The 9,591-nt window shown below is 54.5% G+C and overlaps 1 protein-coding gene across 4 annotated transcripts; it reads left to right on the top strand.

Annotated features, from left to right (window-relative positions):
* Positions 1 to 871: 871 nt before the first annotated feature.
* On the top strand, positions 872 to 3,245 carry ABHD11 (abhydrolase domain containing 11). Of its 4 annotated transcripts, none has more exons than XM_068969148.1 (6): positions 872 to 1,007; positions 1,184 to 1,319; positions 1,994 to 2,167; positions 2,315 to 2,485; positions 2,588 to 2,769; positions 3,002 to 3,245. In XM_068969148.1, exons 1-6 carry the CDS (start codon positions 892 to 894, stop codon positions 3,132 to 3,134), a joined length of 912 nt encoding a protein of 303 aa, XP_068825249.1. In that variant the 5' UTR covers positions 872 to 891; the 3' UTR covers positions 3,135 to 3,245. The 4 variants fall into 4 exon arrangements, with proteins under 4 accessions (XP_068825249.1, XP_068825250.1, XP_068825251.1 ...); XM_068969149.1 differs by having other exon boundaries at positions 872 to 1,011; positions 1,206 to 1,319; XM_068969150.1 differs by lacking the exon at positions 1,994 to 2,167.
* The last annotated feature ends 6,346 nt before the right edge of the window (positions 3,246 to 9,591 follow it).

Raw genomic sequence — 9,591 nt, 5'->3', positions numbered from 1 at the left:
CCCTTCACGATGTGCTGAGCGGGTGGGAGGATTATTTTTTAATATTTAATATTTCTCTGCTGATAAATGGGGGGCGTGGTGAGCACAGCTGAACCCAATACAGCTCAGTGCACTAAGCAAATGCCCTCTCTAGTACAAACAACTGGCCTCCCACCTTGACTCGCAGACCAGAGAGTCCGGTTCCACAGCCTGTGAAAGTTATTTGCCTCGGTTTCCCCATCTGTAAAGGGCGGGGAGGCGGGCAGGTTGGAGACGACCTCTACAGTCTCTCCAAGCTCCTTCTAGAGTCGACTTCTAGATTAGTGAGGGGTGTTCTGCTCCTTCTGGCCTGCCTGGGCCCGCGGCAGTGGAGCACGGCGCCTCCAAGCTGGCGTCTCGGCGAGGGGAGCCACTCCTGCCGGCCCCCGCCGCACAGAAAACACCGCACCTACCCAAGGCGGCGCTAGGGGGCAGAGGAGCAGGCCGCAGATGGGCCAGGCAGGGACTTCAGTGGCTTGCCAAGGATCTGCCCCGTGACTACATCCTGAGCGACCGAGACCAGACTCCGAAACGAAAGCTCCAATTCTCGGCAGAGGTTCTCCACTTGGGAGGAGCCGGCGGGAGCTTAGCCGGGCAGGGTCAGGGTGTTGGGTGGCTCCGCCCGGAGCGTGGCCAGGGGCGGGGCTCTAGCCTGTGGGCGTGGCAGCCTCAGGGTTACGTACGGACGCAAGGGGCGGAGCCTAGAAGGGAGACAGGTTTCCGGGAGTACGTAAGGAGACGTGAGCGAAGGCGGGGCGCTCTGTGCTAGGGGGCGGGGAGAAGCCGGAGCTCCGGCCGGAATTGGGCGGGGCCCTGAGCGAGGCGGAGCCTAGGGGACAGCACGAGGTGCGCGCCAGGTGGCAGATCCTGGAGATGCTCCGCTGGACGCGCGCTTGGACGCTCCCCTATAGGGGGATCGGCCCCTCCAGTTCCAGCTTCTCCAGACTGCCTATCGCACCCAGCAGCAGTCAAGGCGGCACCGAGCCGAGGTCAGTCAAGGGCGTCCGCTGGGAGGCCGTCCCTCGCTCCTCCCCCCCTCGCCTCCCCCTACCCCCCCAGTTTGTCCCAGTTGGCTCCGTTTCCTCCGCTTGGGCCCTCCCTCTCCCAGGCCGCTCACTTCCCCTGCCGGCTCAGACCCTTCCCCCACCCTCGATCCTCCCGTCAGACCGGTGCCGCTTTCCTACGAGCTTCTGGACGGCGAGGCAGCTAGCCCGCCCCTTGTCTTTCTGCATGGGCTCTTCGGCAGCAAAACCAACTTCAACTCCATCGCCAAGGCCCTGGCTCAGCAGACAGGCCGGAGGGTGAGCTTCTGGAGTCGGCGGGGCCCTGAGGGAGGTGGGGTCTGGGTGGGCGGGGCCCTCGAGGAGGCCGAGGTGTGGCCAGCTTCTCTGTCCCTAACGCTTGGGAGAGGCGGGTCTCTCTGATAAGAAATCAAAGAAGAGTTTGACCTTCTGAGGATGGAGGACCCAGGCCCACGACGAACCCCGTTCATTCCCTGGTGCTTTCACCCACCCAGTCCTTCATTCGTAATATAGATCTCCATCTGTGTGCTCCACCCTGACTTAGCCTCTGCTCTCAAACACCTAGGCACCAACATCCTGCCCACTAAGGGGGCCAGACCCTGCTTGTTCACCAGGGATGACAGGGGCTTTCCACCTCCTGCAGCCGCCCGCCCTGCTGTGCTCCAGCTGTTGCCAGTTCTTGCTGTCTGCTTTCTCTGTAGCTGCCAGCCAGCTAGGCCAAATGTCTGGAGACATGGTCACACTCCTTGGGCCTTCTGGCACAGTGGCTCTGGTTCTTCATCTGGGCCTCCAAGGTCTGAGAAGGGGGGTCTTCTCAGCATCTGGGCCCTTTCCCCCTTCTGGATCTCCCCTTCCCCAGGCTCTCCACCTCCCTCAGCCTGCAGATCTGCCAGGCTTTTGGCTCTGCCCTGACTGTGGGTGCCAGCGCTGCCCCCCACCTCCCACTTCCCCAGGTGCTGACAGTGGATGCTCGGAACCATGGTGAGAGCCCCCACAGCCCAGACATGAGCTACGAGGCCATGAGCAAGGATCTGCAAGACCTACTGCCCAAGCTGGGCCTGGTGCCCTGCGTTCTCATTGGCCACAGCATGGGAGGCAGGACCGCCATGCTGCTGGCACTTCAGAGGGTGAGCTGGACCTCTCCAGGGCTTCCTCCTATCTGTTGTCAACCCTGAGCGCCCAGCAGGCAGCCTGGAACTCCAGCGAGCCTTGGATGGCTGAGTTCCGGATCCAGGAACCTGCCCTGAGGTGCCCAGTCTGCTTCTCTCCTGCAGCCAGAGCTGGTGGAGCGCCTGATTGCCGTGGACATCAGCCCAGTGGAGACTACGTCCAGCTCGAACTTCCCAAACTACGTCGCAGCCATGAGGGCCGTGGACATGGCGAATGAGGCGTCCCTTTCCAGCGCCAGAAAACTGGCCGATGAAAGGCTCCGCTCTGTTATCCAGGTAATGCACGCAAGCCGCTGTGTGGTGTTGTGGGCAGAGGAAGAGTGGCAGCCCCAGGCCTCACACAGAGCCCCCCACCCCGCAACCGCGGGACCCCCACAGAGCGCAAGCATGCGGCAGTTCCTGCTCACCAATCTGGTGGAGGTGGATGGGCGCTTCGTGTGGAGGCTGAACTTGGATGCCTTGGCCCAGCACTTGGACAAGATCTTGGACTTCCCCGCACGACAAGAAACCTACTCTGGGCCAACCCTCTTCCTCCGGGGTGGAAACTCTCAGTTCCTGCCGTAAGTCAGGCTGGGTGGTAGATAGAGACGGGCATACTCGACTCACCCAGCCCCTCACCCTGCCTTGGGGAGGGCTGGGGTGTGAGTAAGGGGTGCCTGAAAACTGGAAACACCACTGGGCACACAGACTCACGTGGCTCTCCCTCTCTCCCCGCTTGGCTTCTGTGTCCCTCCTTCTCGCTCCACTTTCCTCCTGTCATCCCTTCTTGGCTGCCTTCTCTCTGGTGTTCAGTCCCAGCCACTACCCTGAGATTAGGCGGCTGTTCCCTCGGGCCCAGATGCAGACCGTGCCGAACGCTAGCCACTGGGTCCACAGCGACCGCCCGCAGGACTTCATGGCGGCAGTCCAAGGCTTCCTGGCCTAAGGGTTGCTGGCCAGAGGGGATGTGAAACCCCAGGCGTCAAGGCTCTGCGTCCTGCTCCCTGTTTCTGTACAGAAGCACTCAGGTGGGCACTCCAAGGGCACGTGGGTGCAGAAGGGGTCAGACCTCAAACTTTAATGAATAAAGACACTCCTCCCAAGGTCATGGGCTGAGCTTTCTCACCGCCAGCGTCCCCACCGACTCAGGGGGAATCGGATCCAGGGGGTCCTGACAGTTCCAGGGTCCACGGGGGCTCCCGGAACACCCCGGGACTCTCTCTGCAGCTGACTCTCAACCTGCTGCCTCACCAGCCGTTGCATGTCCTCCTAGGGGCCAGGAGAGCAGGGTCAGGGGCCAGGCTTGTGCTTGTCTGGCCCTGCCTCCCAGGCCCGGCTGGCACGCCCACCTTACCTCCCAGGCTTCCACCTCCTGCCTCAGTCTCAGCTTCTCCTCCAGAACTTCCAGCAGCTGGGCCTCCACAGCACGCAGCTTGGCTCTGCATGTGTCCAGCTCAGCCTCCACGGCCCGCTTCCTAAGCGGGGCAGAGAGCAGCCTGAGGCTCAGGCCCTGCAGACGTGATTCTGGGCCCTGGGGGTGGACCAGTGTGGCCACAGCCCCCTGCCTTGGGACAGTATTCCTACAAGTATCTATGCAGCTTTCCTCCCAGGAATGCCCGACTTCCCCGCTTCCTCCTGGCAGGACAGAGCCTCGATGGGGAGCCATCCACCACCCTCCCAATCCCCACAAGCAGCTGTCTCTCACTTGGCGATAGCGTCATCTCGCTCCCGGAGGATCTGGTCCAGCGAAGGCTCTGTCTGGGTGTCCCCCAGTGCTCCAGGCGCTTGGGATTCCGGGCTCTGCAGTCGGGTGACAGAGGAGGGAGCAGGGGTTTCTGGGTCTTGCCTGGATGAGGTGCCCCATTTGGCCCTTCCATCCCAACCTTGATCCTGATACCAGTGTCAGGAGGGGAGGGGTCTGAGACACTCTGCACCTGCCCACCAGTGCCTCAGTCTCTGCTTCCTGCTGAGGGGATAGTAGGTGTGGCCCCCTTCTCACCTTATGGGGAGCAGAGGAGGCAGGGTGTTTGGACCCCCAGGGAGGAAAGGCATTCTTACCCGATCCCCAGGAAAGGGACGAAGTGGCTTCAGAAGGACAACTTACCCCTCGAGGGCCCCAGACTGAGAGGGTGGCCTGGCGACTGGGACTCTTGTCAGCGGGGTGGAGCAGGCGGAGGACATGGCCCTTTGCCCTTCCTTCCTGTCCAGGCACTCCCTGTCAGGCCCCACCCCCAGCCCGCTGGCCATGCCCTTGTCTCCCCTCCTGGAACCCTCTGGCCAGACCCAGCTTTCTCAGCCCCTTCCTTGCCCAGTCATCCATGCCCTGCACCGCAAGGGGGCGCTCCACTCACGTCAGGAGATGAGAAAGGAGCGTGAGCGCCTGTGTTCAGTGACTAAGTCCTGTCAGACTCTGTGCCCCTCCTGCAGCATGCAGGCTCCTCTGTCCGTGGGATTCTCCAGGCACGAATACTGGAGTGGGTTGCCATTTCCTCCTCCAGGGGATCTTCCTGACCCGGGGATCCAACTCACGTCTCCTGCAGCTCCTGCAATGACAGGCAGATTCTTCACCACTGAGCCACCTGGGAAGCCAGATGAGAAAGCAGTGGCAGAGCCCAGCTGGCTCCAGTGCTGAGACTGGTGCCCCACCCCCCTATCCTGAAGAGCTGGCATCTTGGAACCCTGAATGAACGGCATCACCCGTATAACCATAACCAGAAGGGAAATAGGTGTTCCCAGCACATTTCTCCTAATAGCAAAAACAGTTCCCATTTGGGGATTCCCAGGCAGTCTAGTGGTTAGGACTCCATGCTCTCACTGCCTAGGGCTTAGGTTCAATCTCTTGTCAGAGAACCAAAATCCCACAAGTTGCACAGCAAAAAAAAAATAAAGCAAAAAATTCTCCTAACATCTTGAACATCCATCCTCCCTAGCAATATCCTCCAGTATTCCCACATTATTGCTCATTATCCCCCCAACACTCCCCACATTCTGATCCTGGAGTGTGGGTGGGGATGGGGGTCTCAGAATCTCGGTATCCCACACCTCCCTAGATGCAATCACTGAGTGCCCAGGTGACATCAAAGATATAAAAGAGCTTCCCCTTTCAGAGACCTCTGCAGCACAGCTCCATCTTGGGCATTAGACCCTCAGTCCTGCTCTAAACAGTATATCCTTCCAAGATCCCCCCCAGGAAGCTCCCTGCAGACATGACTGCTGATGGTCCATGGGTCCCACTCAGCCAGGTGCACCTCCAACAGCCAGACATCCCAGTTTCTTTGACCCCCAGTGAAGAGGTAGAACTGAGCTGTACCCCTAAACACCCCTTTTGTGGAAGTTTGCATTCAGTGTGTTTCCAAAGGAGGCCACTCTGTCATGATCCAGACAGGACCCCTGCTCTCGGAACTCTGGGTATAATCAGAGAAGGGTGTCAGGGAGCCCAGGGACAGGGGGAGCACAGAGGGCCCTCACATCCAGTCATGGGGGTTCCACAGGAGCTTGTCTGAAAATGAGTCCCGAAGGCCAGCCGGAGTCAGCCAGAAGGGCTAACATTCGTGCCATTTATTTTAACTTTTTACTTCGAAACAATTTTAAACTGCAATGTCCCCCCCACCAAAAAAGTTCCTTTTAGGGTAAAAAAAAAAAAAATCTAATGTAATGTAAAACATTGCTCCCAGTTGTCACATCTCTCTGGCCTCCCTCAATCTAGAACAACTTTGCAGCCTTTCTTTGAATTTTGACCTTGACGTGTTTGGAGATTACAGGGAAGTTATTTTGCAGACTGGCCTGTCCTTCGATATGGGTTTGTTCATTCCTCCCGCATGATTAAACAACTGTTACACATTTTGGGCAGAAATATCACAAAAAAAGATGCTGTGGGGTTTTTTTGTTTTGTTTTGCTGCGCCGCGGAGCCTTTGGGATCTTAGTTCCCCAAACAGGGATTAGATCCAAGCCATGGCAGTAAAAGCCCCAAAGTGCCAAGTCCTAACCACTGGACCACCAGGGAATTCCCAATGCTGTGTTCTTACATCCAGTATCATTTGGAACCATGACTGGTGGTGCTGGTAATGTTGATCACTTGATCATAATTAGTCAGTATTGAGAAAACGAGATATTTTATGACCATAGGTTTCAGCATCCATTGATGTATCTTGTCTGAATTATACAATGGCTTGCAAATGGTGTTTTCCAATTTTATCATTTCCTCTGCATTTATTAGTTGGCCTTCTATTATAAAGAAGAACTTTTTCTTCACCTCTATTTATTCATCTTACTTATGTCAGGTGGACTTGTGATATTCTATTTTATTCAGTAGGTTATAACACATTCCTACCCTTTATTTTGATGCTCAGATTGTCCCAGAGCTGGTCAGTGGGTGCCCCTTACTGACCTCTTCATTTTAATGTGTCGCTTCCTTCTTTGGAACCTTCCATTCTTTCTGGCTCAAAAAGATATTCCAGGCTCACCTTGTTTTTCTCTGCCCCCAGCCCTAGAATTGTCCATTTGGGCAAGAATACCTATTTATTTTTGGTGGTGAATAATATTTAGAAACCAAGATGTGGGTGTTAGTTGTGCTCAATGCAGTTAAGGTAACGTCTCCTGCCAGGCCCACTCAGTAGACACACATTCTCTATACACGCGTAAACATACACATTTATACCTCTGTCTATTCCTTCATCTGTGTGAGACTTAATTTTGTATGTCAACTTAGGACTGAGTCACTGGATGCCCAGTTATCTGGTTAAACATTACTTCTGGGTGTGTCTGTAAGGGTGTTTCCAGAAGAGATTAGCCTTTGACTTGGTGGCCTGAATAAAACGGGTGGCCCTCCCCAAGATGGACAGGAATCATCCAATCCATTGAGGGCCTGAATAGAACAAAGAGCCAGAGGGAAGGCTGAATTCTCTCTTCCAGCCTGTTGAGCTGAGATCTTGGTCTTCTCCTGCCCTTGGACTGGCACTTGCCCCCACCAGGGCACTGCCCCTTCTCAGGCCTTTTTTCTCAGTCTGGAGCTCCAGCCCGCTTTCCAAGTCTTCAGCTTGCAGACAGCAGACTGTGAGACTTCTCAGCCTCCATAATGGCGTGAGTCAATTCCTCATAATAAAATCTCTTTCTCTATATTTATCCTACTGGTTTTGGTTCTCTGAAAACCCAAACGAATACAACTTCCATGTATTGAAAGACAGTTGTCATTCAGACATTACCTTCCAGTCCAGCGGCACTGGGTTCATCGTAGCTTTCCCCCTTTCCAGATTACTCCCTTTTCCCCAGTTGTCTTCAATATAGTCTTGTAATTTGTTCAATGTATGTAGCTAATCCCCTGAGACAACAGGCTTCCCCTGACTTAAATGCCCTCCTTACAAGGGGTTAGGGTCCAGCCGGGCTGCCTTCTCTCCAGACTGCAATCCTATCTGCATATGTGGCCCTGGCTGCCACTGGGCTAGCAGACATTTGTAAGAGATTTTTTTTCCCCGGTGGATGGTGCTTCACTATATGTGGGATCTTAGTTCCCTAATCAGGGATAAAACCCACAACCCCCGCACTGGAAGACAAGACCTAACCACTGGACCACCAGGGAAGTCCCTCTAAGAGCCTTACATTCATTCATTCCGCAGGTATTTACTGAGCACCTACTATTGCTTCAGGCATATTTCCAGGTGATGGAAAGCAGGAAGACAAAGTCCCCTGGCCTCCCGAGCTAACGTTCTAGGGAAGGGAGACAGACAATAAACAGAAAAATACACCAGATGGTAAGAAGTTCTGTGAAGAAAGAGAAGGAGAATAAGAAAAGACCAGGAGACTGCTAGTTTATGTAATTCTGTGCTACCCTAGGGAGACCGCAAATATTAACCCACCACTTAGATGAAAAATAGCCATTCTCATGACTTGGAATAATTTTTCCAGCAACAGCATCATCTATGGATTCAAAAGGTCTGTATTTCCAAACACAAGTGAAGATGACACATTCGAGAAAACTATGGGGGAAGTCAAACGAGGGACTAGGTATGGCGCATGGCAGATGCCAATGAGAAGCATAAATGCAAGTGAAGGGTTTGAATCAACTTTCACAAACCGTGAGCATGGAAAAGAATTGCCTTTGAAATAAAGTGATTCTTAAAAATATGTGCTTTAAAATCTTACAATTAGAAAAAAAATAACTTTTGATATGAAATGTTTTCACTAAATATCATAACCAGGGAGTTGCATGTTTCATCTGCATCCCTAAATGTTTTAATTAGAATAGTGGGCCAAATTCCTTTTTTAAAAATATCTCATTGGGAAAAGGAGGGCAATGTATTCAAGCATATTGTCAATTCCATCACCCACCCTACCTCCACTATCACGTGCTGAGCAGTGAGACTCCTTCCCCAGCTGCCTGCTCACTGAGTCTCCCTCCTCCACTGCACCCCCAGCATGGCTGAGCCCAAGCCTCAAGACTGAACTGGAAGATGGTTACAGGTTGACGGTGAGCTGGGAGTCTGGAGCCTGGAAGAAGGAGAGCTGCCTGCTGGGCAGGGCCAGGCTTGGTGGTCAAAACAGCTTGGGTTTGCAAGGGCTACTGCTGCTCCTGCTAAGTCGCTTCAGTCATGTCTGACTCTGTGCGACCCCAGAGACGGCAGCCCACCAGGCTCCCCCGTCCTTGGGATTCTCCAGGCAAGAACACTGGAACGGGTTGCCATTTCCTTCTCCAATGCATGAAAGTGAAAAGCGAAAGTGAAGTCACTCAGTCGTGTCCGACTCTTAGCGACCCCATGGACTGCAGCCTACCAGGCTCCTCCGTCCATGGGATTTTCCAGGCAAGAGTCCTGGAGTGGGTTGCCATTGCCTTCTCCGTTGCAAGGGCTAGGTGGCTTAGAAACCATGTCACCTAACCCTCAATGCCTGTTGTGTGTTTACCTCTCTGAGCCTCATCGTCTTATCTGTGAATTGAAACTAAGGAGGGCATCCCTGATAGGGTCACAGTAAGGGTGAGGCTTACACAATGGCCAGCACTTTGTACAACAATGGGCTGGGGCCAGACTACCCAGGAGAGGAGAAAGGAGAAATCCTGCCAGAAAGCAGCAGAAAAGCCACAATGGAAGAACACTGACCACACAAACACACACACACACACTTCCCCCAGCCATGGAGCCTGGGTCAGCTGCCCCTTCCTGCTCTGCAGCCCCCACAAATCGGCCCCAAGGACAGCTCTGTTCCCAAATCCTATATAAGCTGCCTTCCATTCCTCCTCCTGACCCCACAGCCCCTGGACTTCCCCATCATTGTCTTGTGATGGTCAGGGTGTCTCTCCCACCAGTTTGGAGGACAGGTAATGATTGTCATCATCCCAACCTGGGCACACAGGTGCTCCAAGGCAAGGGCATGGCCGAGGCAACACCGGCTTTTCCCAGCAGGTGGCAGCAGT

Source organism: Capricornis sumatraensis, chromosome 3, assembly GCF_032405125.1.
Source record: "Capricornis sumatraensis isolate serow.1 chromosome 3, serow.2, whole genome shotgun sequence".
In the NCBI taxonomy this organism is placed as follows: Eukaryota; Metazoa; Chordata; class Mammalia; order Artiodactyla; family Bovidae; genus Capricornis; species Capricornis sumatraensis.
The sequence above is the reverse complement of the archived record's forward strand: the minus strand, read 5'-3'. Positions and strand labels throughout refer to the sequence as shown.